Here is a 27,546-nt window from a genome sequence, read left to right on the forward strand (position 1 = left end):
TCCCTCCAAACTTGTAACTTTGTGTTCAATGTGAGGGATGTCGAGACTGGGGACTAAAACATCTTCCACTGTCGACACTCAAGTGACAGCCAGGGTTAGGCATAGAACAGGTTAGATTCAGCATCAAGCCTGTCTAACCATTCCCTAAAGTGCTAATCTCACGCAGCCCAAACAGGGTGTAAAGTTGACAGGGCTTGCTAAACAGGGTGTGAGGCAGGCTAGTATCTAAAATGGGCCTTGTAAGAATGGGCAGCACCATGCCAAAGAGGGTTAAAAGGTCACGGTGCCATAGGAATGTGTTCAGTACCAATCTCACAGCAACTACACTGCCTCAAATGTGGTAAAAGTTTACAGTTTTCAGACATCTTACAGCCTCTCTGAACAAGACTAGAATTTAATGTAAAGTTTTCCGCTGAGGGGAAATAGAAATTAGATTGAAGTGAAAGATGGTTTAAAAAAAAAAATCCCCATTCCTAGCTGCCCTTGAATGGTGGACTGTCTTCAAACATAATGGTGAAGGAACTTCTCCAATCCTTTTCAGCTTGATATTCCAGGATTCTGATGAAGGAAGAACAGTAAGGATGGTGAGAGATTTGAGTGGGGGACTTGCAGGTTGTGGTGTTCCCATTACCCTGCTGCCTTTAAACCTCCTTTGTCCTCAAGGTCACCCATCTGGAAGGTGCTGCTCAAGAAGCCTTGGTGGTTTGGTACAGTGCATCCAGGTAGCTAACACACATTGAAGGCCTTGTACACTGCTGAGGGGAGAAGTGGATGAACAGGATGCTGCTTTGCCAGGAACTGGCCCATCCAGGCAAAGTGGAGAATATTCCCTCACACTCCTGACTGGTGTCTTGTAGGGTGAAGAGATATTTGATAGATTAGGGGTCGAGTGTCTCGCCACAGAATCCCCAGATTCTGACCCCCTGTATGAGCCATGCCATTTATGCAGCTCATTTGTTTTGAGGTTTCGGCCCCCAGAACATTAATAAATGGGGATTTGATAACAGTAATGCCACTGATTATCAGAAGTGAGGTAGTTAAACATAAATGCTCCGTGTCACTCATCAGCCTAAGACTGGATGCCATCCACATCTTGGACAACTGAGGAACTGTAAATGGAAATGAAGATTATGTGGTCTGAGAACAGTCTCATTTTACAACAGAAGGAAGGTCACTTTGGAGGCAGCAAAAGATGGTTGGGCTGGACATATTGCCGAGTGAACGCCTGCAGCCATCTTCCCGGTCATAGTATGAGAAACGGTTGAGGACTCTGGGACTGTACTCATTGGAGTTTAGAAGGATAATCAGGATACTGCGAGGCCTGGATAGAGTGGATGTGGAGAGGATGTTTCTACTAGTAGTGGAAACTAGAATCAGAGGGCACAACCTCAGGCTAAAGGGTTTAAAACAGAGATGAGGAAGAATTTCTTCAGTCAGTGAGTGGTGTATCTGTGGAACTCTTTACCACAGAAGGCTGTGGAGGCCAGGTCAATGAGTGTTTTTAAGACATGGATAGATAGCTAGGTTCTTGATTCATAAGGGGATCAGGGGTTATGGGGTTGAGAAACAAAATCAGCCATGATTGAACGGCGGAGCAGACTCGATGGGCCGAGTGGCCTAATTCTGCTTTTACATCTTACGGTCTTATAGATGTTTAATCTCCTTTGGGCCAGAGGCACTTGATATTCTCCACTGCCTTCAGTTATAGTAGGGCTCACCGACACCACTTCTGGTTAACTGTGGCCTTGCTGTCGAAGACAGTCATTTTGGACTCACCACCTGCCACGTAACTCGTGATGAATTATGGATAAAGATTGTAATAATATCTGGAGCTGAGGCTTACTGGTGGATCTTCCACAGAGCATCAATGAGCAGGTTATTGTTTGGTAAGTGAGTTCCTCTTGATAGCACCGTCAATGACATCTTTCATCACTTTTCTGGTGGTAAGTGAACAGCTGGGGCAGCAAGTGATTGAACTGAACCGACCGTGTTCGTTTGTGAACAATTTCACTGCGCAAGTAGCTGGGATCAGTGCTGCAGATGGACTTGAACAGATTGGGCGAGGATGGAGGAGGCTATTTCTGGAGTAAATGTCTACAGCACTACAACCAGGATATTTTGATTTATTATTGCCACATGTACCGAGGAGATATGGTGAAAGGTATTGCTTTGCATGCTATCAATACATATCAGACTGTACATAGCTCACAAAGAGCTCCAACACCACCTTCGAACATGGTTATGGTAAATTCACAGTGAGATCAGTAATACATCCCCATTCTCTCACCACACCCTGTGCTGTGGGGACTGTCTGCAAGTATTTTAGCACCTTGTGCTGAGGTCAGTTTTTGCGAATTAAAGGAACACAACCAACAGGGGGAGGAAATAAAGTTTTAAAATTAATTAAAAACATAAAGACAGCAATTTGCACAATGGATTGCTGCCCTGCATTAACACATCCATTTAAAGTTTATTTAGTAACGTCACAAGTAGGCTTACATTAACACTGCAATCAAATTACTCTGAAAATCCCCTCGTCACCACATTTTGGTGCCTGCTCGGGTACACTGAGGGAGAATTTAGCATGGCCAAGCATCTAACCAGCAAGTCTTTTGGACTGTAGGAGGAAACCCACGCAGACACGGGGAGAACGTGCAGACTCCACACAGATAGTGACTCAAGCCAGGAATCGAACCCCAGGTCCTTGGTGCTGGGAGACAGCAGTGCTAATCACTGTGCCACCCCTATAGAGGGATAGAGATTGCAGACATGTCAGAGACTCAGGGGGTGGAGTGTGCACACAGTTGTCGAGGCTTCATTCACTGTACTCAGCTATTGCTCAGTGTCTTACGCAGGGTAAACTAAATTGGATGGGAATCTGAGTAGACAGGGAAGGGTCATCCACTCAACATCTGGCTAAAGATGGCTGCAAATACCTTGGCACATGGTAGGTTCCACTGTGAATGCGAATAGGGATATCCGTCAAGCTTCCTCCTCCTGTTTCTTGCCCAAGGCATAACAAACACAGTGGGTTCAAGTTGTGCGCGCGTACAAACACACACATCTATTGAGTTAACTAATAGCTTACAATGTTTATTTTGAATTTAAATGGGGAGATTTGCATCAATAGCAAAGCAAAACCTATTTTTTGGCGACAAAGCAAGGCAAGGTTTGTAGCACCAGCTAATGTCAATGTCCACACCATCCCAAATGTTTCTTCATCAACTGTTCTGAAAGTTTACAGGGTGGGAGATGGGGTTTGATGGTGAGAGGGGGGAGTTTGGCAAGGAAAAAGGCCATACCTCCCCTTTCTACCAAATGGTTGGGGAGATAGCGAACATCCAGTCCAGACGTCCACCTCAGAATTTCCACTGACAATCCCAGGTTAAAAAGTCAAACAATTTGTGGTTAGCTGGGGGGTGGTTGCTTAGGAGGTTGGTCCAACTCCCTGACAGCAAAATTTGATCGCTTAGCGCCAGGCAGGGAAGAGAGGTGAATAAGTACCCTTCAAAAGTGGTACAAAAACTCAGTGTTGGAGAGCAAGGGAGTGGGCGAGAGAGAGAGGCACATTTCATCTGTGCTTATAAGTGGCATTTCTCTGTAAGAACTTCAAATCTTTTTTGCGCTTAAATTGCAAACTCTTCCCATCTCAACTGTGGAAATCGAGTCACAAACATCAAAACTCCACAATCCCCTTCTACCACCCCTCCCTCCTCATGGGCTGTGGCTCAAACAGCCAAAGGCAGACAGAGTTCCATCGCACGGGAATGACACAGACTTTATTTCAGCCACACTGCTGCCCAATTGCAACTTAAAGCCAAAAATAAATGTCACACGGCACGCAGTGGCAGCAGAGTTTATGTTCAACATCAACATTCTCTGCGGAGCCACATTTCTCTCCATGAAAGACAGGGACACAAACCAAAAAGGAGACAGCTGGGATCACTCTGTGCACAACCAACAAAAAGAGTAACTAAAGTCCCGTGGGCCCAAAGACAGAACAGCAATGAAGCAGAGCTTAGGACACAAAGCAAAGGCAGTTTTTACCCCTAACAATGGTTTTTGGTGCAGCGTCTAGATGGAAAGAGGAGGGAGTTCATCATTTAATTTCATCGATTGGGAAAGGTCTGGGGTCTAAGAGTAAAACCCGTCTGCATCACGTACTGGGCCGCTTCCTTTGCCAGGGTTTCTGAAATAAAGTTAGTGCTCGTTTGCAATTGCTTTGTTTTTGATCAAATTGTATTTTTTGTTATTTTCTTATTGAAATAAGATGTCTCTCCAATCCCAAAGCGCACTTCCGCTCTCAGGCCCAGGGGTTTTTTCCGACCAGATGCTGTATCCTATAAAGCAGTTACTTGCTCAAGATCTTGGCAGCAATAGCAGATTCGTCACTCGTAGCACTGAGGTCAGTGGTTCTCTTCACCAGCATTGTAACACTGCTCACTGTCCCCCAGTTCAGAATCCAGGCAGTTTCAGGTCATTGTACACATCCCCACCTTCACCCAGGACAGACAAGTAGCCATTCAGAACGCTAATCAGCCGACAACTGGATCTTCTGATATTAGGCACATCTACGTAATGGGTTGAAGGGTGGATGTTCAGTGAATAGATCAATGCTCACCAGATGAGCCTTGACTTGTCGATCTCGGAAGTTGACATATCTACAATCTTGTACAGAAGCCCTTTCAGAACCTTCTTGTGCTGAGCAGAGCATTGAATGCAGTTGCCTAGTTGAGCACCATTATTCACGAGTGGATGTAGCAAGGCTGCACCACTTGGATCTGCCAAAATCTACTTTCAAATAATGCTCTTACGGACAGTAAATGTGGGAAACTTGCAATTCATTAATTGGGATTAATGCGCAGAATGAACAGAAAAGTGAAACACATCCATTCCCCCATTACAAAGTTTAATTACATACAAGGCAATGTCTAATGTCCTTCAGACTAATGCACTTCACAGCCCCTCTCTCCTTTATACCTCATCAAGCTCACACTGCATAGATGTTGCTTAATCTCTCAGATCAATAAAGGATGGCAAATGAATTCTGCCTGCCTCTATCACCCTATCCTTAGAATGAATAGGGAGAGAAAGGGCCACTTGTGGATGAGGTACTGGAGTCCCTGAGGTCCAGTGTCTGTAACACTTTCAGGAAGTGAAGAAGAGGAAAGTCTCTCCAGTGCCCTAGGAAATGTAACCAACCTCAAACAAATTAACTGTCTGTTCATCTCATTGTTATATCTAATAAACTGACGGCCATAATTGCCCTACAAAACACCAGTGACTATACACCTTAAAGATAAAGGTACTCCAACACTGTCATTCTTAATAAGATGCAAAATGTACTACCGGTTAGAATACGCTAGCAGATCCTAATCACAATATACATCATCTGCCTATGGAAAATGGAGCTGTGTCAGCAGGTATCCAAATGTTGGTTAATATTTAAAGAGCTCATCATTAATAACATCTTTCCTACCCTCTGGCCATCCTGAAGCATTGCAGTATCAAAAAAATTGTCTTTTAGGTGTGTAATCACCAGTGTTTTTTCAGGGTAATTATGGCAACCAATGAGATGAATGGAGAGAAGAGGCTGGTTGCATTTTCCAGGGCTTTGGGAGACTCTTCGCTTCACTTCCTGAAGATGTCCATATACACAGAACATCAGGGATTCCAGTACTTCATCCATAGGTAGCCCTTTCTTTCCCTATTCAATTTGAGAGGGTGATAGCAGCGAGCAGAATCTATTTGCCACCCATTGTTGGATTCCCGAGGGATTAAACATCATCTATGCAGTGTGGTCTAGATGAGGTTAAAGAGGGAAAAAGAGGTTCCTGAAGGACTTTAGGAACATCAGGATTTTATAACAATTTGACCTTCTTCCTAGGCTACTGCAAACTAGCCGATGTGTTGAGTTCAATGTCACAATTTACCACGGTGGGGTTTGGTCACAAGCTCTGCAGTCACCAAACAACCGAACCCAACATTCCTGCGTGAACTCTACCACCAGATGACCTGGAAGCACTTCTCCACGCAAAAGGGCAACAGAAAACTCGGCTCGCCAAAAAAACTATCGAGTGTACAACATCAACTGAAAACCTCGAAACTGAGATTGATAGAGTTTTACACTAAGATAAAGGCAAAGTACTGCAGATGCTGGATTCAAAAACAAAAGCCAAAAAATGCTGGAAAAAGCTCAGCAAGTCTGACAGCATCTGTGGAGAGAGAACAGAGCCAACAGCTGGATGACCCTACATCAGAGCCTTTTATTGAGCAAGGAGCACTTTGGGATTATGGAACTAAACTCAGGTAGAGTTAAGATAACTATCAGCCACAATCTAATTGAATGGTAGAACAAGTTTGAGGGGAACCAAAATAGAAAATGCTGGAAAATCTCAGCAGGTCTGGCAGCATCTGTAAGTGCAGGACCAGTGCAAGGTCTTCCAGTAGGAAATCAACTGTCAGTGAAACACACACTCACAAGGTCCATGACCAGCCTGTCACCTAGACAGACTGCAGATAGACATTTTCACTCCTTGAGTGTTTGCCAGCCTGCTGGTTTCCAGAAGGAGCACTCCCTGTGTGTGCTCTACCTGGCAAGTTCCAAAGACTGTTAAATCCAGAATACTGGATTAAATCCGGAGTCAACTGGGGAGTTCATTATCTTAATTAAATACTTTTGAACATTCCGCTTGCTTGTGAACTTTTCTGGGTTAAAACCAGGAGTGGACACAATGTTGGGTTTACAAGGAGATGCTACTTTTCAAGACTTTAACCTCCTTCCTTGTACGCTGTCTCACCTCTTGGACTTAACATTCTGCCCACTGAATCAAAAGGACAATTGGGAATTCATAGAGTAAAAGTCCTGGAGCTACTAAAGCAGGAAGGTATGCAGGCAGGTTTTAAATGAGCAAATCAGAAGATAGACAAAATTTATTTACCAGATTCAAACTCCAACATTCCAAGAAAGGCGAAAGCAGATCAATGAGCACTATCATCCCTCAGTTCACATCAATGAAACAGCTTTTCTCCTCCCACCCTCTGGTCAAAAGGTTTTACTTCAAAGAATGACCATTCCATTGATAAAACTGAGAAAACCAACAGCTTTCAATGTTTATTTTTCAAAGTCTATTTATTACTGTCACCAGTAGGCTTACATTAACACTGCAATAAAAATCCCCTAGACGCCACACTCCAGCACCTGTTCAGGTCAATGCACCTAACCAGCGTGTCTTTCGCACTGTGGGGGGAAACCCACACAGATCCGGGGATACAGATACAGACAGTGACCCAAGCCGGGAATCGAACATGGGTCCCAGGCACTGTAAGGCAGCAATGCTAACCACTGTGCCACCTGCCCCCCTTAATTAACAATTCACCATCACTTTCTAAACTGGTAAATCTATCCCCTGTTAATCTGGTAAGATGTCTGTGTCGAAATGTGCGATCTTCTTGGAATCCTCTCCACTTGGAGCCGGCAGTTTGTGGTGTCGATGCTAGTCATGAGTCTCCACATCAATCTAAGATACAGGGATTTTCCTGTCCCATCTGGCTAATCTCTCCTGAAAGTGATAGTTCTTATGATTTCAGTAGCATCAAATGACCTGCAGTACATTGTTGAAGAAGCATTCTTCCTGAGTGAGCAGAGAGAATAAGTGGCAGCACTATCATAATGATGTGCTGAGTCCCAAGGAAACAATACAAACTGGACAAGTGGACACAGACATACACTGGTTGATATTTCAAATATCCCCCAGTCCCGCCTGAAAGCAGCTGGTGGTATAGGAATTGAATCAACTTGATTTACCCAACTACTCAGTCCTTCAAGCACCACCTGAGCCACATGGGGCAGAGTCTGCGAGTCGCACATTGCACCCATCACCCAGTGATCAGATCCCATCCAAACAGAGCCATCCTCGCTCCTGAGAGATCGGCTGAACGTTACGTCTGCTGGTGGCTTTAATCAGCACGAGACGCATTCCAACATAAATACGCTCTCCAGCTGGCCCTGCTGGGTCGAAGCCATCAGCAGAAATTTTTGTCTATTTCCACAATATTTAACAAGAAGCCCCAGGCAGAACCAAAGCAACATTCTGCCAACTCTAAATTTCTCCGTCCGTATGACTGACCACCTCAGCCATAATCTAGATCATAAGACCATAAAACAAAGGAACAGAATTAGGCCATTTGGCCCATCGAGTCTACTCCACCATTCAGTCATGGCTGATAAGTTTCTCAACCCCATTCTCCTGTGTTTCCCCTGTAACCTTTGATCCCATTACCAATCAAGAACCTATCTCTGTCTTAGATACACTAAATGACCTGTCCGCCACGATCTTCTCTGGCACAGATTCACCACCCTCGGGCCAAAGAAATTCCTTCACCTCGGTTCTAAAGGGTCACCCCTTTACTCTGAGGCCGTGCCCTCTATACAGACAAAGCATACTGTTCACAGAGAATGGAAGGAAAGAGTGCAGAATGTAGCATTACAGTCATAGCTACAGTGTAGAAGGAGATCAACTTAATGCGAGGTAGGTCCATTCAGAAGTCTGATGGCAGCAGGGAAGAAGCTGTTCTTGAGTCAATTAGTACGTCACCTCAGACTTTAGTACGTCACCTAGCCTCACCTACCAATGGAAACATCTTCCCCATGATCACTCTATCCAGGCCTAATACAAGTTTGTTTAGTGTGATGTATGTTATTATATTCGAGGAGATGTCATTATAATATACTCCAGCCCTTCCTATCAGAATCCATATTGAGACAAATATCCCCTTTCTTGTGGCTGACTCCTGTAAAGTTAAGTATGGACCAGTGGGACAATCCTCATTGCTAAATTGCTCGGGGATGCAGAGTTGAATAGAAATTGGTGGAATGGAGCTAATCTGCTTTATTGTTAATGTAACTGTGTACATTTCCCTCCCTATTTACCGCACTGTGTTTGGCATGTGGCCCAGCGCTCACCAGTACATCAGTTGCCTTTCAGTGTCTGTGGATTTGATTAATCTGGGTGCCGAAGTCAGTTCTTTATAAGGTGATAACAGGAGCTCTGCACTTCCTCAGGTTGGGGAATGGGGAAGGACAGCACCAAAGATTAAGACAAATGAAACTTGGAAAGTGGTTTCTAGTAAAGAACTGATTGGTTTCTCCGCAGAAATGTGTCATGTCTTACAGCTGACCAAAAAGTCATCACTCATCTATACTCCTACCTTGAGCCTGGGAGGTAAGAACAAGGGTAAAGTTAGCCAGGAAATATGTAGCGTTATCATTTGTATAAGTACCCGGATTTTCTTTTTGAATCAGGCTTCAGTCTTGCAGTAACACCTTTTGTGTTGAGCCCAAAGGCATCACACAAAGGAGAAGGCAAGCCCAATGTATTTGCTTGCAAACTATGCAGTATTGAACCATCAGTCTGTGTTTTAATGGAGAGTTTAATTTATTTTTGCTACATTATTCACAGAATCATAGAATCCCTACAGTGCAGAAGGAGGCCACTTGGCCCACTGAGTCTGCACCGACAACAATCCCACCCAGGCCCTATCCCCGTTTCCCCACGTATTTACTCTACTAGTCTCCCTGACATAGTCTCCCTGTTCTTGAGTCAATTAGTACGTCACCTCAGACTTTTGTATCTTTTTTCCCCAATTGAAGAAGGTGGAAGAGAGACCGTCCAGGGTGCGTGGGGTCCTTAATTAGGGTGGGCGGCACAGTGGTTAGCAATGTAGCCTCACAGCGCCAGGGACCTGGGTTCGATTCCCAGTTTGGGTTACTGTCTGGGTGGAGTTTGCATGTTCTCCCCATGTCCTCGTGGGTTTCCTCCGGGTGTTCCGGTTTCCTCCCACAGTCTGAAAGACGTGTTGGCTGGGTGCATTGACCCAAACAGGTGTCGGACTGTGACGACTAGTTCACAGTAACTTCACTGCAGTGTTAATGTAAGCCTTACTTGTGACTAATAAACTTTTTTTTAAATTATAGGTGGGGGCCGGGGGTAAAGATTGAAGCCATTTCATATTTCATTATTCAATCACTTTGGGAGTCCCCTTGCTAACAACCTTTAAATTTGACATTAAAAAAAAATGAGCCTCACATGTATCATACAGCTGATGGCAGAAGAGACCAATCTGTGAGAAACAGGCTGTATCACAGATACCTGGTGCCGTTAGATTTGGTGTTGGCACTGTAGCCAACAATCACCATGGTGGCGCACGCTAATGCACAGATCACATCCCCACCTACTCTGGTCATCAGCTGGTGTCTCCAAAATGTGAGGATCAATGTTTAAGGCCTGCACGTCACACTGACAAACACCCCTGAAGTGGAGCTTTGGGCACTGTACTAATCGCCTGCCTCAGGAAATGCCAGTGTCAATTACAGATGAAGCTTGGTCACTGGGTTCAATTACTTAGCAATACAGAAGCAGCAACCCCCCCAACAAAGCCAATCCTGAAACCTACTCAAACAATGTCATCAGTCAATAAAAAGAACAAGGACACTGCATGACTTGAAAGCAGACAAGACGTGGTCATACAAAAGACAGGTGAAATGGTGCACAAGTAAAATATTGGTTCAACCTACGTCAATAAATCCAAACCACCAACGTCAATGGAAATTTTACCTGCGGGTATGATGGCATCAGGAGGGCCCTTGCGTTAGAATGTAACCGGTGACAACTTTGTATTGGATGTAATGCAACCAATGGTAACAAACTGTAAAGGTCAGCTGACCCAGTAAACCATGGAACCAATTACAGAATGATGTGATGGTCAGCTGACACAGTACAAATAAGAACCTGTTTGGAATTGTGGCGAGTTTGGATTGACCACGTCTTGACCGCTTTCAAGTCATGCAGTGTCCTTGTTCTTTTTATTGACTGATGACATTGTTTGAGTAGGTTTCAGGATTGGCTTTGTTGGGGGGGTTGCTGCTTCTGTATTGCTAAGTAATTGAACCCAGTGACCAAGCTTCATCTGTAATTGACACTGGCATTTCCTGAGGCAGGCGATTAGTACAGTGCCCAAAGCTCCACTTCAGGGGTGTTTGTCAGTGTGACGTGCAGGCCTTAAACATTGATCCTCACATTTTGGAGACACCAGCTGATGACCAGAGAAAATGGGGACGTGATCTGTGCATTAGCGTGCGCCACCATGGTGAGGCCCCAAGTAATGATTTTTTTAAAAAAATTAAATCCTTTCTTTGATTTATAAGTTGAAGTCGGTTTTGTCCTATTTTTGTTGTCTTCATTTGAAGAGTTCCGTCTGAAGAAATAACTTGGCCCTACTACCCAAAAAAAGTTGCCCCCCTCAAAAGTGGCAATGGTGAAGTACTCACTGATAGAGGTAAAGCGATGCTGCGGGGTGCTGAACACTACTGTGAACTGTGCTACTGAGAGGCAGACATCTTCCAGTCTGCTTTCGCAGACTGCTCTCTCTCAGCTTCCTGTCAAGGCCAAGTTAGGGGAAGAACCCTCATCATTCAAGCTTGAAAAGACTCAGTAAGCAGTAATGCTGGAGTTCCAACCAAAATGCTTTAGCATGGAAAGTCTCACTGCTACATGGCCATCTCCTTCTCTGAGAGAAGGTGGAATATGTTCCCATGTGTGAAGCAAAACAAAACAACCCGACACAACGTACAAAAGCAAAGGTGACGGAAGAGGTTGCAGCAATGACCAGATCACAAAAACAAGGGCCTTTCCAGGGGTCGTGCTTTAAAAATTTCATCTACCCAAGTCAGAGTATAGCCAAAAACGGCATGGTTTGTCTATAGGCAGGACTACACTGGTCATGATCTTCTCCATGCACCAGTTACAAGACATGTATGGAACAGGATACACACCTTTCTGGTGTAGGTCTGACCAAAGCATTCAACATCAGCAGGGCAGGATTCTTCAACAGTGAGGAAAACTGGCTCTGCAAAGGTCCTTTGGCTCATCCAGTTATTCCACAACATTGCTTGATGACAGCACTTCCCTCAGTGTGAAGACTGTGGTGAAACAGGGCTGTGATCTCACTCCCGTTTTGTTCGCCACCTTCTTCACTGCGTTCCTTGACCAAGGAGTTTATCCTTGCCATCAGGAACAGGAGATCCCGCCTGCAGCACTGAAAGACCCCTGCACACTGCAGACATCAAGCTCTACAATCTATCCAGACTGTGAATGAAGACAAAAATGTAGCACATCTGGATCTCACTGATATAAGAACATAAGAAATAGGAGCAGGAGTAGGCCAACTAGCCCTTCGAGCCTGCCCCGCTATTCAATAAGATCATGGCTGATCTGTCGTGGCTCAGTTCCACATTCCCACCCTCTCCCCATAACCCTTAATCCCCTCTCTCATCAAAAACCCATCAACCCGCGTCTTAAAAATATTTAGCGAGGCAGCCTCCACCACTTCAACGGGCAGAGAATTCCAGAGATTCACCACCCTTTGAGTGAAGAAGTTCCTCCTCAACTCTGTTCTAAACCGCCCCCCCTTTATCTTGAGGCTGTGCCCCCTAGTCCTACTATCCTTTCTGAGCGGGAAGTTCTCTCCACCTCTATCCTATCCATCCCATTCATCATCTTATACGTCTCAATGAGATCTCCCCTCATTCTTCTAAACTCTAACGAGTACAAGCCTAATCTATTCATGAGACGGTGCTAGTCACTCGAGGAAATTCAAGCTCGAAAAAGGCACGTGGACTATTTTTATTGGTGACAGAATCTGTTCCTTGATGCAGAACTCAAATAGCGCACTCGTAGAAAGCTGCTGACACTTCCGGCTGACTCACGAAACGTGTGTGGAGTTACAATCAAGCTGGCTCTTCAGAACAAAGAAAATTACAGCACAGGAACAGGCCCTTCGGCCCACCAAACCTGCAACGACCATGCTGCCCGACTGAACTAAAACCCCCTACTCTTTCGGGGACCGTAAGAAAACGTCAAGCAGCGCACAGGCTCAAACTCACAATTAAGTTGATGGTGTGAAGTAACCAGTGACCTAAAGCTGATGCTCAGCAGCCAGAGACCAAGATACTGGTCTATAATGCCTGTGTATTCAGTACCTTGTAGTATGGTTATGAAACACGGACAACTCAACAGCTACCAAGAAAGGACCCTCAACATCTTTCATCTTTGCAGTGCATTCCGAGATCAGCAGATAAAAAAAAATGCGGTATTTCAGCTGAAAAAGGACAAAGCTTCCAAGTACGTTGACACTTTCGTTGGCTGGGGCCTGTGTGCAGAACAGAAGGCCGCCACATACCTAAGGATTTTCTGTAACACATTCCAGCATCCGTCTAGAAGTGTTGCTAACATACATTTTCCACTCACCCCTACTACACCTGCCAATTAACTATTACTCTGCATTACACACTCTTCTGAAATGTAGCTCAGTCATGTACAGAAATAAACTGATAAATTTAAACATGGAGATCTATGAATAGAATGGTATTTCGTTAGCCAGAAGTGGGAATGGAAAGAGATCTAGAAGATGCATGTTCTGCAGAGCGAGAAGTCAATCAAACCTGAACCATACCACCAAACAGAGCCAAGTTTTATGAAGTATGTTGCCATGAAGTGATTCTCCTCACCTCCCCCATCCAGATTCTTCTGGCAATTATCAAGGACAAGCCAGTTTAGAGACTGAAATTCGAGCTTGTGGTCTCAGCCACTGAAATCGAGTATTCTACACTTGGGTGGCACGGTGGTACAGTGGTTAACACTGCTGCCTCACAGTGCCAGGGACCCGGGTTCGATTCCAGGCTTGGGTCACTACCTGTGTGGACTCTGCACGTTCTCCCCGTGTCTGCGTGGGTTTCCTCCGGGAGCTCTGGTTTCCTCCCATAGTCCGAAAAGACGTGCTGGGTTAGGGTGCATTGGCCACGCTGAATTCTCCCTCAGTGTACCCGAGCAGGCGCCGGAGTGTGGCGACTAGGGAATTTTCACAGTAACTTCACTGCAAATGTTAACGTAAGTCTACTTGTGACACGAACAAATAAATAAGTTTTAAACTTTTGGGGACAATGCAAATGTCAGTACAGTCAGAGTGCAAAGGGATAGCCTCTACCTGATCATTGTCTCTGACCCCTCCAGGAAAGCATGCTGAAGGCTTGTTCAACTTCGATTGTTGCGTGACTTGCCCCTTGGTTTCTCAAGATGTGCAGATTATGTGGATTGGCCATGCTAAATTGTCCCTTAGTGTCAGGGGGACTAGCAGGGCAAGTGTGTGTGGGGAGTGCGGAGATAGGGCCTGGGTGGGATTGTGGTCGGTGCAGGTTCGATGGGCCAAATGGCCTCCTTCTGCACTGTAGGGATTCTATGATTCTACAAACGTACGATCAGATGAGGCGTTTCAGTTATGTGAATTCTGTTCTTGGAGAATAGAAATTTGACAAGAGGTCTTCAAAAGTCACGAGGGGTCTGGGTGGAGTAGACAGGGAGGTACCGTCCCCAGTGGCAGACCAGAGAGGACACCAATTTAAATAGGCAATTGACAAAATGACCTTCTTCTGTGCTGTAAGCAAGTCAAAAGGAGGTTATTTTTATACTGTGCAAGTGCTCTGGTCAGACACTGCCCAGCTCCCGTCACCGACAGTCATGCTGTGGAAGCGATTATGATGAATAACAGTTCTGAACAACACATCGAGCAAAGGCAGCAGCTGGCAATAGTTCCTACCTTACAACAGCGATGACACCTCAAAATACAAGTATCTGACCAGCTGAAAAGCACTTGTTAACTCGGATTACAAGTCCTGGAATCAGTACATTTAAAATGGAAGCCACTATCACTGTTTCTGATAAGATATCCTTTGTCTAGACTATATCTGGCCTGATGGGTGATTGAGTGTACACATATTTCTTAGGTCTGAAGAGCGAGAGGTTGGCTCCTCTTTATTTCAGTCTTTACTTCATCAGATAAGATAAAAGAGCAGAATTAGACCATTCGGCCCATTGAGTCCGCTCTGCCATTCCATCATGGCTGACAGTCTTTAACATTAATTGGTTTAACGCTACATGTGTGAAATACTGAGAAATGTGAAGTCGAGACTGTGAGGGGAATGTAAGATGGTCACTGAAGATTAAGCTACAAGGCCTACCAAATCTTATAGAGGCTCCAAACCTATACAGAGATAAACCTCCAACTGCTTGGAAGATAACCTGTTTTTAATCAACTGTTGTAAGTAGGCAACAATTCTGAATTTGCTGCCTCTTCGAAAGCAACTTGCCAAGTTTCTCAGATCAGGCCTGAGTTTCTGGGAGTTTCTCCAGATCGTAACAGCCCGAGCAGAAAGCTGTACATTTATTTAAAAAGATCCAAAGAGGGCTTCAAAAAAAAGGACAGAGAATCAAATAATCCTATGGTTTTAGCCAACAGTCTGAAGTATTTTCTCTGCTCAATTATCTTGATTCTGTGTAAGCAAGTTTCTCAGGACGAATGTGGTTGGTTCACCACGGGCATCACCATCTGTCAGCATGGTGCTTTCCGCCAATTGCACAGGTCAGCAATGCAGAGTTGGAACCACACATTGTCAATGTTAACCTTGAGGAGTGCTTTCCAATCACAGATCATTTAAAAGATTAATTGACTGCATGCACACTGCCCAGGTTTGCAGTTGGCACCCATCCCCAATTGCCCAGGAAGATGGCAGTGAGCTCCCTGCTTTAGCCACTGTAGTCCATGATATGAATGTTAAGGAAAATAGTCCTCTGGTGACGTTAGGGCAAGAGTTTCAGGGCTTTGACCCAGTCACAAAGAAGGAACTGTGATATAGTTCTAAGCCAAGATGATGTGCAACTTTGGAGGGAAATGTACAGGTGGTGATCATAGAAATCGTAGAATCCCTACAGTGCAGGAAGAGGCCATTTGGCCCATCGAGTCTGCACCGACCACAATCCAACCCAGGCCCTATTCCTGCAACCCCACACATTTACCCTGCTAATCCCCAATACAAAGTTCAATGTAGCATGGCCAATTAACCTAACCTGCACATCTCTGGACAGTGGAAGGAAACTGGAGCACCCGGAGAAAACGCACGCAGACCATGGGCAACATGTGCAAATTCCACACAGACAGTGACCCGAGGCCTGAATTGAACCTGGGACCCTGGTGCTGTGACACCACAGTGCTAACCACTGTGCCTCAGGTAGTAGAGGTCAGAGTTTGGGAGATACCAAAGAAACTTCAGTGAGTTGCAGCACTGCATCTTGTGGGTTGTACAAATTGAACCACGCTGCATCAGGGGATACTTAAGAACACTTAACTATGCTTTTACTGTCTTTTGCAAGAAATTATATCTTAATGATGCATTACTGTAACAACAGTTTATTCAGCACTATCCTAACATTGTTTTGTTTCCAGAGATTATTGGAGTGACATTTTAAAATGCCAACTTGATCCAAACTGCCTTGATTATAGAATCAAAAAAATGTACAAGTCACTACCAACACGCCAATTTTTCAGATAATCATTTGAGTCAAAAATAATTGTTGCATTTCAGAAGAATTACGCATTTATATCAAATTGTTCTAATATATTACCCAACAGAACATATTTCAGAAACTGAGCGACTAATCAGTTTATCATCCATCTCTGTCTGTGGGCAAAACAGGATGCATCAGACATCGCAACGTTACATTGCCACCAAAACAATAACCTGCATTTCTCCAGTCTCTACAAACCTAACAGAACTAAAAATGTTGAACAGTTGCACTTTCATAGTGCCTTTCATAACCTCAGGATGTCTCAAAGCACTTAACAAAAGGAGGAAGAGACAAAAAAAAAGAATTACAGACCAATTAGCCTGACATCAGCAGCGGAGAAAATGTTAGAGTCTATTATAAAAGACAGAATATTTGGAACACATTAATGGGAGCCAATATGGGTTTATGAAAGGCACATCATGCTTAACAAATCTACTGGAGTTCTTTTTTGAGGATGGAACGAAAAGAATAGATAAGGGAAAACGAGTGGATGTGGTGTATATGGACTTTCAGAAGGCTTTTGATAAAGTCAGTCATAAGAGGTTAGTGGGTAAATTTAAGCATATGGGAGAGGAAGGACTGGAATTGGTACAAACTGACAGACAGGAAGCAGAGAGTCGGAATAAATGGATCATATTACGAGAGGCAGGTAGGGACAATGAAGCACTGCAGGGATCAGTGCTGGGGCCCCAGCTGGTCACAATAATTATAAATGACCTGGATGAGGGAACCAAATGTAACATTTCCAGCTTTGCAGACGATATGAAACTGGATGGAATTGAGGAGAATGCAAGGGGGCTTCACGGTGATTTAGGCAAGCTGACTGAGGGGGCCTCAACCGGAGCAGATACACCCACCTCACTGGGCCACCCGTCCAAGTAGAAAGGGTGGCGGCACAGGTTGAGGAACACGTGAGCAGGAGCTGGAGGTAGAGATAGCCGTGAAGGTTCGCCTTTGGAGGCCTCCCAGCAACGCTCAGCTCCGAGCAGACGTTCAAGGGTCACAGTGGTGGAGCAGCAAAGGGAAGCACATGGACATTTGTAAGGGTTTCCAGATGTGGTGGATACACCTTTTGCTGAAGATGGAGGCAACCTTCTTTATCATGATATCTGAGGTAGTTGCGCACGTGCCCATCCACTCAGAGTTATAAACCACAGGCCAAGTGGATGCAGGCCCACAACAATTTAGTTGCATAGAATTACTGCAACTTGGCTCCCCTGTGTAATTTGGTATTAGTGTACTCCTGTTTACCATCGCATTACACAAATAGATTTATAATTACATCAGCAGGTCCAAGGGGCTTCATTTGCTGTGCAGTCCAAAGGATATAATCATAGAACCCTACAGTACAGAAAGAGGCCATTCGGCCCATCGAGTCTGCACCGATCACACTCCCACCCAGGCCCTATTCCCCATAACCTCACACCTTTACCTTGCTAATCCCCTGACATCGGGCCTGGCCGTACAACCTAACCCACACATCTTTGGATTGTGGGAGGAAACCGGAGCACCCGGAGGAAACACACAGAGACCCGGACAATGTGCAGACTCTACATATACAGTGACCCGCGGCCGGAGTTGAACCCAGATCCCTAGCGCTGAGAGACAGTAGTACTGACCACTGTGCCACCCTAGAGATCAAAAACAATCTCGGTGTTATTAAGATTCACTGAAATCAAAATGACAAATAACTGGAGCGGGGCGCTAGTCAGGTGGGAATGGGAAGAATCTGGGGCCCGACCTGGTTCTCAGCTGCCCATTCCCCATCTACCCTGATCCCAAAAAACATGCCCCACACACAAATTCCAGATGCACAGAAAATGCTGGAAAATCGAGGGGGTCAGGTGCCGTGAGGGGGGTGGGGGAAGAGAGATAGAGAGAGAGAGAGGGGGGAGGACCCGGGGGGGGCAGGGGGGAAGAGAGAGAGAGAGAGAGACAGAGAGAGAGAGGGGCCCAAGGGGGGGGAGAGGGGGAACCCAAGGGAGAGAGAGAGGGGAGGTGGCTAAGGGGGGGGGCTGGTAGGCAAAGAGAGAGAGAGAGGGGCCCAAGTGGGGGGAGAGGGAGAGGGGGGGGAAGAGAGAGAGAGAGAGAGAGAGAGAGAGAGAGAGAGAGAGATTGGGGGGGGGGGACCCAAGGGGGGGAGGAGAGATAAAGAGAGGTGGCCAAGGGACATAGAGAGAGGGAGTCAAAGGCGGGGCGTGGGGAGGGGGTGAGCAAGAGAGAAGGGAGGGACCCAAGGGGGGAGGGGGCAAGAGGGATAGAGAGGGGGCAGGGGGAAGGGGGAGAGAGAGAGAGTGCACCAAGGGGGGGGGACAGAGAGAGAGAGGGAGAGAGAGAGGGCTGGGGGGAGAGAGAGAAACAGGGAAAGGGAGAAAGCAAAAAAGTGAGGGGGGAAGAGAGAGAGAGAGAGAGTGTAAGGGGAGAGATAGAGAGAAGGAAAGGGAGAAAGAAAAGAGAGAGAGGATGTGACTGAGAGAAATTTGAAGTTTGAATGTCATGTCATGCCTAATACTGTCGTGTCATATTCTGGCCTTCAAACTAGTTTTATATTTTAAAGGTTGGATGAAAAAGCTGCAAAATATAGCCACCCAAGGATCATCTGACTTTTTTTGTGGATCAGAATCACTCCACTGTCTTCAGGGCTAACAAAAGAACATTGCAGACATGTGAGTTAACGTCCTTCCCTGGAATCAGATCAGAAGGGTTTGGATGGTTACTCTGAAGCAAGATACTGACTGCCTCAAACACTCTAGAGGTGTTAATCAGTCTCAAAGGATGCACAATTAATAAACACCCCAGCTTATTTGGAAACTGACTTTGAACTTAGAAAGAGGACTTACAGGCAACAATGTTGTCTCTGTGTTATCAAAGAACAGTACAGGAAACAGGCCCATCGGCCCTCCAAGCCTGCGCCGCTCATTGGTCCAACCCCATTCGTTTGTACTGCGCTGTAATGTTCTATGTTTGTATCCCTCCATTCCCAGTCTGCCCATGTGACTATCCAGGTAAGTCTTAAACAATCCCAGCGTGTCCACCTCCACCACCCTGCTTGGCAGCGCATTCCAGGCCCCCACCACCCTCTGTGTAAAAAAAAAGTCCCTCTGATATCGGAGTTAAACCTTGCCCCCCTCACCTTGAACCTGTGACCCCTCATGTTTGGCACCTCCGGCCTGGGAAAGAACTTCTCACCGTTCACCCTATCTATATCCTTCATGGTTTTATACACCTCTATCAGGTCTCCCCTCATTCTCCGTCTTTCCAGGGAGAACAACCCCAGTTTACCCAATCTCTCTTCCCAAATCAGGTCAGCTGGAAGCTGTCTGCAGCCATTTCCATCAATTATTTGAACCAGACTCAAAACAAGCTGTTGGAGACATGAGTCAGCCGCAGAACATCACTGGTTCCAGTAAAAGACCACCTAAGAACCAGCCCCTTACAAATTGAACAAGAAAGCTCACAGCCTGCTGTGAAGGTTGCTTCATCTCACAAGCTGCTCCCATCAGTTTTAAAAACATCAAAACCATCCCAGAAACTGCACGTCCACCAGATGGGAGACCAGAGCTCGTAAAACAGAATAACTGTAATATGCAAAATGTCTGATCCACGTGTGAATCATAGAATCCTACAGTGCAGGAGGCCATTCGGCCCATCGAGTCTGCACCAACCACAATCCTGCCTAGACCCTATGTCCATAACCCTATGCATTTACCCTAGCTAGCTCCCCCCTGAAATTAAGGGGCAATTTAGCATGGCCAATCTACCTAACCCGCACATCTTTGGACTATGGGAGGAAACCCACCTGGGCACAGGGAGAACGTGCAATCTCCATACTGACAGTGACCCAATCCGGGAATCAAACCTGGGTCCCTGGTGCTGTGAGGGCATGATGTGGAGATGCCAGCGTTGGACTGGGGTAAACACAGTAAGAAATCTCACAACACCAAGTTACAGTCCAAAGGCGGGGGTACAGAGAGAGGTGGCTGGGGGGGGGGGGTGGATTTGGTAGCAAAAACCACTAGTTTTCGGAAAGCTGATAGGATGGAGGAGGTAGATGTTCTGAGGGAAGATATATTAGCAATTTTGAAAAACCTGAGGTTGATAAGTCCCCTGAGCCAGATGGGATACACCTTAGGATACTTTGGGAGGCAAGGGATGAGATTGCAGAGCCTTTAGCTTTGATCTTTGGGTCCTGTCACGGGGATTGTGCTCACCTGACAAAGGAACAGCTTTCCGAAAAGCTTGCGGCGTTTACTATCAAATAAACCTGTTGGACTTTAACCTCATGTTGACAGACTTCTTGCTGTGTTTACCCCAGTCCAACGCCAGCATCTCCATATCACAGGGATTGTGCCAGAGGACAGGAGAGTGGCGAATGTTGTTCTTCTCTTTGAGAAAGGAAATAGGAATGACCCTGGTAATTGTAAGCCAGTTAGTCTTATTTCAATGGTCAGTAAGTTAATGGAAAGGGTCCTGAGAGATAGGATTTATGACCATTTGGAAAGATTCAGTTTAATTCAGGATAGTCAGCACAGTTTTGTGAAGGGTAAGTCCTGCCTCACAAATTTGATTGAATTCTTTAAGGAGATAACTAAGTGTGTGGATGAAGGTAGAGCAGTTGATGTCATATACATGGATTTTAGTAAGGCGTTTGATAAGGTTCCCCACGGTAGGCTCATGAAGTAAGAAGGCGTGGGATGGAAGGAAATTTGGCCAATTGGATAAGTAACTGGCTATCTCATAGAAGACAGAGGGTGGTGGAGGAGGGAAAATTCTCAGACTGGAGGCCAGTTACCAGCGGTGTACCACAGGGATCAGTGCTGGGTTCTCTGCTATTTGTGATTTTTATCAATGACTTGGGAGAGGGGGCTGAAGGGTGAGTTAGTAAATTTGCTGATGATACCAAGATTGGTGGAGTAGTGCATGAGATGGAGGACTCTTACAGGCTGCAAAGAAACATTGATAGGATGCAGAGCTGGGCAGAAAAGTGGCAGATGGCGTTTCACCCTGTTAAGTGCAAGGTGATTCGTTTTGGTAGGACAAATTTGATTGCAGATTACAGGGTCAATGGCAGGGTTCTGAGGAATGTGGAGAAACAGAGAGATCTTGGGGTTCATATCCACAGATCTCTGAAGGTTGCCACTCAAGTGGATACAGCCATGAAGAAGGCTTGTAGTGTGTTAGCGTTTATTAACAGGGGGTTTGAGTTTAAGAGCCGTGAGGTTATGCTGCAACTATACCGGACATTGGTGAGACCACATTTGGAATAGTGTGTGCAGTTCTGGTCACTTCACTATAAGAAGGATGTGGAACCATTGGAAAAAGTGCAGAGGAGATTTACCAGGATGCTTCCAGGTTTGGACGGTAGGTCTTATGAGGAAAGGTTGAGTGAGCTGGGGCTTTTCTCTTTAGAGTGGAGGAGGATGAGAGGCAACTTAATAGAGGTTTATAAGATGACGAGGGGGATAGATAGTCTCTGCACATCCGCTCTATTTCCTCAGGTGGATGTAGCTGTTACTAGGGGGCATAACTATAAGGTTCATGGTGGGAGATATGGGAGGGATGTCCGAGGAAGATTCTTCACTCAGAGTGTGGTTGGGGTGTGGAATGCACTACCTGCTGTGATAGTGGAGTCGGACACTTTGGGAACTTTCAAGCGGTTATTGGATAGGCACATGGAGCACACCAGAACAATAGGGAGCGGGATAGCTTGATCTTGGCATTGGACATAGCTTGGCGCAACATCGAGGGCCGAAGGGCCTGTACTGTTCTATGTTCTAGCTGAGAGACAGCAATGCTAACCACTGTGGTGCCTGTGTGTCTAACGTTGCATTTAGTTCAAGGCAAGTGCAAGAGAATAAATAACCCGCTTACTTTCAAATCTCACAAAGAGCTTGCTACTGAACAATTTAATTAGAACACACACCCCAACTATGAAGATACACACCTATTTCCACATGAAACACAAATGATCAGAGTATAAAGGAGCATATATATCCTGTGCTACACAATTAGTGCAGGCTCCTGCAGTGACAATATGAAGTGTAACGCTCCGACCTACAGTTAAGAAAGCCCACCAACGCCTCTATTTTCTCATAAGACTAAGGAAATTTGGCATGTCAACTATGACTCTCACCAACTTCTACAGATGCATCATAGAAAGCATTCTTTCCAGTTGTATCACAGCTTGGTATGGCTCCTGTTCTGCCCAAGATCACAAGAAACTACAAAAGGTTGTGAATGTAGCTCAATCCATCACGCAAACCAGCCTCCCATCCATTCACTCTGTCTACACTTCCACCGCCTCAGGGAAAAGCAGATGGCATAATCAAGGACCCCAAGCACCCTAGACATTCCGTCTTCCACCATTGGGAAAAAGATACAAAAGTCTAAGGTCATATACTGACTGAACAGCTTCTTCCCTGCTGCTGTCAGATTTTTGAATGGAATTATCTTGCATTAAGTTGATCTTTCGCTACACCTTAGCTATGACCGTAACACTACATTCTGCACTCTCTCTCCTTTCCTTCTCTATGAATGGTATGCTTTTGTCTGTACAGTGTGCAAGTAACAATACTTTTCACTGCGTACAAATACATTTGACAATAATAAATCAAATCAAAAGCATTGCAAAATATAACAGTTAACTTAAGAATGTCAAGCACATCTTCTTGTTGAGTTCAATCAAAGACTTCCACCATTGTGTTTGCCATTTTTGTTTCATGGGTTTTAAATGCTTTCCTTGCAAATTAAACAAAAAATCCTACGCACGTCAGGGTAGTTCCAGTGGCTCAAAGGTATTCAACCAGCATTCTTTATCTGCATAAAGGTTATCAAGATAGAATTATAGAATCCCTACAGTGCAGGAGGAGGCCATTTTGCCCATCTAGTCTGCACTGACCACAATCTCACCCAGGCCTGCTCCCCACAACCCCACTTATTTCTTGCGTCTTACCCTGCCAGTCACTCTGACAACTAAGGGACAATTTAGCATTGCCAATTCACCTAGCCCCACACATCTCTGCCACATAATAAAAATAATTAAACTGCAAATAATAAAAAGTTCAGGCTCACCTACCTATAAGCGTGAACACACTTACCAATACTAAGGTGAATCTAGGACAAAGTAGAGTTGGACAAAGCTGATGTATAAAGTATCAGGACCATTCCAAATCTGATGTCTGGTGAGGTTTAAAAGTCTAACGTTTATTTATTAGTGTCACAAGTAGGCTTACATTAACGCTGCAGTGAAGTTACCATGAAAATTCCCTTTTGATTCACACTAGGTCAGGAGTGGATCCCAGTGCAGTTTTAATGCAAGCCTACTTGTGACTAATAAATAAACTTTAAAACTTTAACCTAAGGAGGTGGAAAAGTGGACCATTTTGTCTACCCAGCACTGACTGAAGCAGGTGAAGCTATATTCAACCCCAGGGCACCATTAGCTACTGACAAGATACAGCTCTCACACTGGGAACGGAAGGAAAAGAATGAATACTTGGTTTTGGGGTCACAGAAAAGTGAGTCATTGGAAATATAAAAAAAAGTTTAAAAAATATATATGCGCACACACATATTTCAAGCAATTCTCCGTGCTGGGGACCCAACAGAAAAAACAGCACAACTTGGAAATGAGTCTGAAAAGTAGTCAAACTGGTCCACTGTGTAACTTAAAATGACACAGCGGTATTAGCGGCGTCTGGATTGCTGTTTTTTTTTGAACTGGGATTTGACAATCTAGCACCGCTTTAACAGACCGAGTTTTCTCCAGAGGAGAATGGAACATTGGATTGAAACCCCAATTTAATTGCATTCTTTAAGCAAGGGGAGAGGTACACGAAATGCGGGGGGGGGGGGAACTGCTGAAAATGGGATTGTGGCTCAGAACATTTCTCTCGCTAAATTCACTTACTAGTGCTTTTTTTAAAAACAGAAATAGATACAAAACCAACACAAACAAATGAATCTACAGCTCCTCCATTGAATCATTATCACCTCGCACCAATTAATCGAAATATTAAAATCCACCCCATATTTCAGTGAAGATTGTCCACCGCTTGTTCTCTCTCCCAGACAAACTACGCCACACTTTTCTTCAAGAGGATTTAAAACCCTGAAAAAATTTGTACACTACAATAATTTCCATTAAAACACCCTCCCTTCAACTAACATTCTCCCCCCCCCCCCCCCCCCGCCAAGGTCAACATTTCCGGAATAACCTTTAAAAACAGTGATAGAATAAATAAAACCAGACTGAGAAATAAAACAGGGGTGGGGTAGGGTGGGGTGGGGTGGGGGGGGAGATGTAAGCGCAAGAGGGGAGGAAAATTTACTCACTTCCCATAGGAGAGCCACCTTGGTGCCATTTCGAGGACAGATTTTGCAGGAGGAAATTCATGAAGAAGGTTGTGGAGGTAGAAGGGTTTTCCTGGTGGATCACACTCCCGCTTGTTGACCTGTTGCCTCCAGTTTGAGGCGTGTCCTGTGCTTAGCTGCTCCAGTGTTAAAAGCAGCGAGAGTGAGAGCAGTCAGTGCGCTGCTAGGCGTTCTGCTCACTCTGCCAGCTCCCGAACTAAATTCAGCTCACAATCAGAGAGGCCAAGAGAATGGGGGAGAATCGCCAGGCAGAAGGAACAGATACTTATTCCGCCTTTCCAAGAAATTACCTTTTAAGGGATTGTCCTTGTGTTTTTTTTTAAAGCATTCCCAAGTGATTGAAATCAAAGTTTGGTCAATACTCCCCCTCCAACAGATGTCAAGTTGCACCCAGATGTTTTAATTTATCAATGTTAAAGTTTATTATTTATTATTATCATTTATTAACCGAGCAATTAAATTTATTTATTAGTCCCGAGTAGGCTTACATTAACACTGCAATGAAGTTACTGTGAAAATCCCCTAGTTGCCACACTCCAGGGGATTTTCATTGTAACTTCATTGTAGTGTTAATGTAAGCCTACTTGTGACTAATAAATAAACTTAACTGTTCAGGTACGCTGAGGGAGAATTTTGCACGGTCAATGCGCCTAACCAGCACGTCTTTCAGACTGTGGGAGGAAACCGGAGCACCCGGAGGAAACCCACACAGGCATGGGGGGGAACGTACAAACTCTGCACTAACAGTGACCCAAGCTAGGAATCAAACCTGTGTCCTTGACACTGTGCCACCTTGCCACAAGTAGGTTTAACATTAACAGAATGCTGCAAAACCTTAGCAGATCTGACAGCATTTGTGGAGAGAGAATAAAGTCAATATTTCGAGTCTGGATGACCCTTCGTCAGAGCTCCGACTTGAAACATTGGCACTATTCTCCCTTCACAGACGCTGTCTGACCTGTTGAGGTTTTCCAGCATTTTCAGTTTTTGTTTCAGTATCTGCATTATTTTGCTTTTAGGCTTACATTAATACTGTAGTGAAGTTACTGTGAAAATCCCCTAGTTGCCACACTCTGGCGTCTGTTCAGGTACACTGAGGGAGAATTTAGCAATGGCCAATGCACCTAACCAGCATGTCCTTCAGGTTGTGGGTGGGAAACAGAAGGAGATCCAGGTAGACACAAGGAGAACATGCAAACTCCGCACAGACAGTGACCCAAGCCGGGAACTGAGCCCGGGTCCCTGGTGCTGTGAGGCAGCAGTGCCACCTATTCAATTATATTCACTTGTTTCAAGCTCTTTCACCACCAAATTGTCAAACTCAAAAAAAAAGCTCTGACAAAGGGTCGTCCAGACTCAAAACATTGGCTGTATTCCCTTTCTACAGATGCTGTGAGTCCTGCTGAGCTTCTCCAACATTTTCTGTTTTGGTTTCAGATTCCAGCATCTGCTGTGTCTTGGGCGCACTCTCACCACCTGTTCATGCCACCACCCCACTGCGGCGAGGTGGAAGAATTTGGCAGCATTCACTGCGGCAGGATGGAAAAATCCCACCAACGTGAACAGCCTTGCTAAAATTCTTCCTCAGTGTATCCAAACAGGTGCCAGATTGTGGCGACTAGGGGATTTTCACAGTAACTTCATTGCAGTGTTAATGTAAGCCTATTTGTGGCCACTAAATAACCTGAGGTGCACCAGCTCAGGTGTGGTCCTGAAGGTGTTCCTTTTTACTTGCTTACTGGTCTCGGTCTCAATGCTGGTGTCTCCACTTCACAAACCCCTTATGTTGTGTTCTGGGTTTTAATGGTTGGATCCTGTGCACGGACACTTTGTCTTTTCAATAACTCAGGCAGGGGTTTAGCATGTTTGTGCTGGTCTCCTTTTACTTCTGCGTCATTGAATAGGTCTCTTATTTCTTCATGATCACTTGGAGGGAGTATCTTGTTTGGCTGAGTTGTCTTCTACTTTGCTGAGACGAAGGGTCATCCAGGCTCAAAACGTTGGCTCTATTCTCTCTCCACACATGCTGTCAGACCTGCTGAGTTTCTCCAGCATTTTCTGTTGTTCTTTCAGGTTCCAGCATCCACAGTATTTTGCCTTTGTCTCCTGCTTTCTTCCATTCAACCGATGATTTCATGTCAGCTTTGACAGTTGCGGATTGGAGTGACAATGAGGCAAAGTTCGGATCTTTCTTTGTCTCTCTCTGTCCTTTTTGAGGGTTCTCTTGAGTATCTGGATGTTGTCTTTCTATAAAACTGTGTCCCGTGGGTAATGTGGTAATGACTTTTGATTCATAAATTCATAAGATATAGGAGTGGAGTTAGGCCATTCGGCCCATCGAGTCCACTCTCCATTCCATCATCGCTGATATGCTCCTCATCCCCATTTTCCTGCCTTCTCCCCATTGTTCTGGATCAGGGTAATAGAACACTATCTCCTAATGAGATGTCATCTCTGCTAGACCGTATTGCTAACTGTGTATCTTCTCAGGATATGTCCCTGGATCACTTAGAATCATAGAATCATACAGTGCAGAAGGAGGCCACTCGGCCCATTGAGTCTGCACCGACCACAATCCCATCCAGCCTCCATCCCCAAAACCCCATGCACCTACCCTAGCTAGTCCCCCGATGCCAAGGGGCAATTGAGGATTGCCAATCCACCTAACCCGCACATCTTTGGATGGTGGGAGGAAACCCCACGCAGGAATGAGGAG

The 27,546-nt window shown here is 45.2% G+C and overlaps 1 protein-coding gene across 1 annotated transcript in view; it reads right to left on the reverse strand.

The window, feature by feature from the left end:
• LOC145360211 (alpha-1,3-galactosyltransferase 2-like) overlaps positions 1–25,012 on the reverse strand; it is a 39,561-nt gene extending 14,549 nt beyond the window's left edge. The window contains exon 1 of the mRNA XM_080215257.1: positions 24,792–25,012. Coding sequence (XP_080071383.1) covers positions 24,792–24,820 — 29 coding nt within the window. The 5' untranslated portion in view covers positions 24,821–25,012. The remainder of the gene's footprint in view (positions 1–24,791) is intronic.
• Positions 25,013–27,546: the final 2,534 nt, after the last annotated feature.

The sequence above is a fragment of the Carcharhinus amblyrhynchos genome, chromosome 30 (assembly GCF_965287045.1).
Source record: "Carcharhinus amblyrhynchos chromosome 30, sCarAmb.v2.hapA, whole genome shotgun sequence".
NCBI lineage: Eukaryota > Metazoa > Chordata > Chondrichthyes > Carcharhiniformes > Carcharhinidae > Carcharhinus > Carcharhinus amblyrhynchos.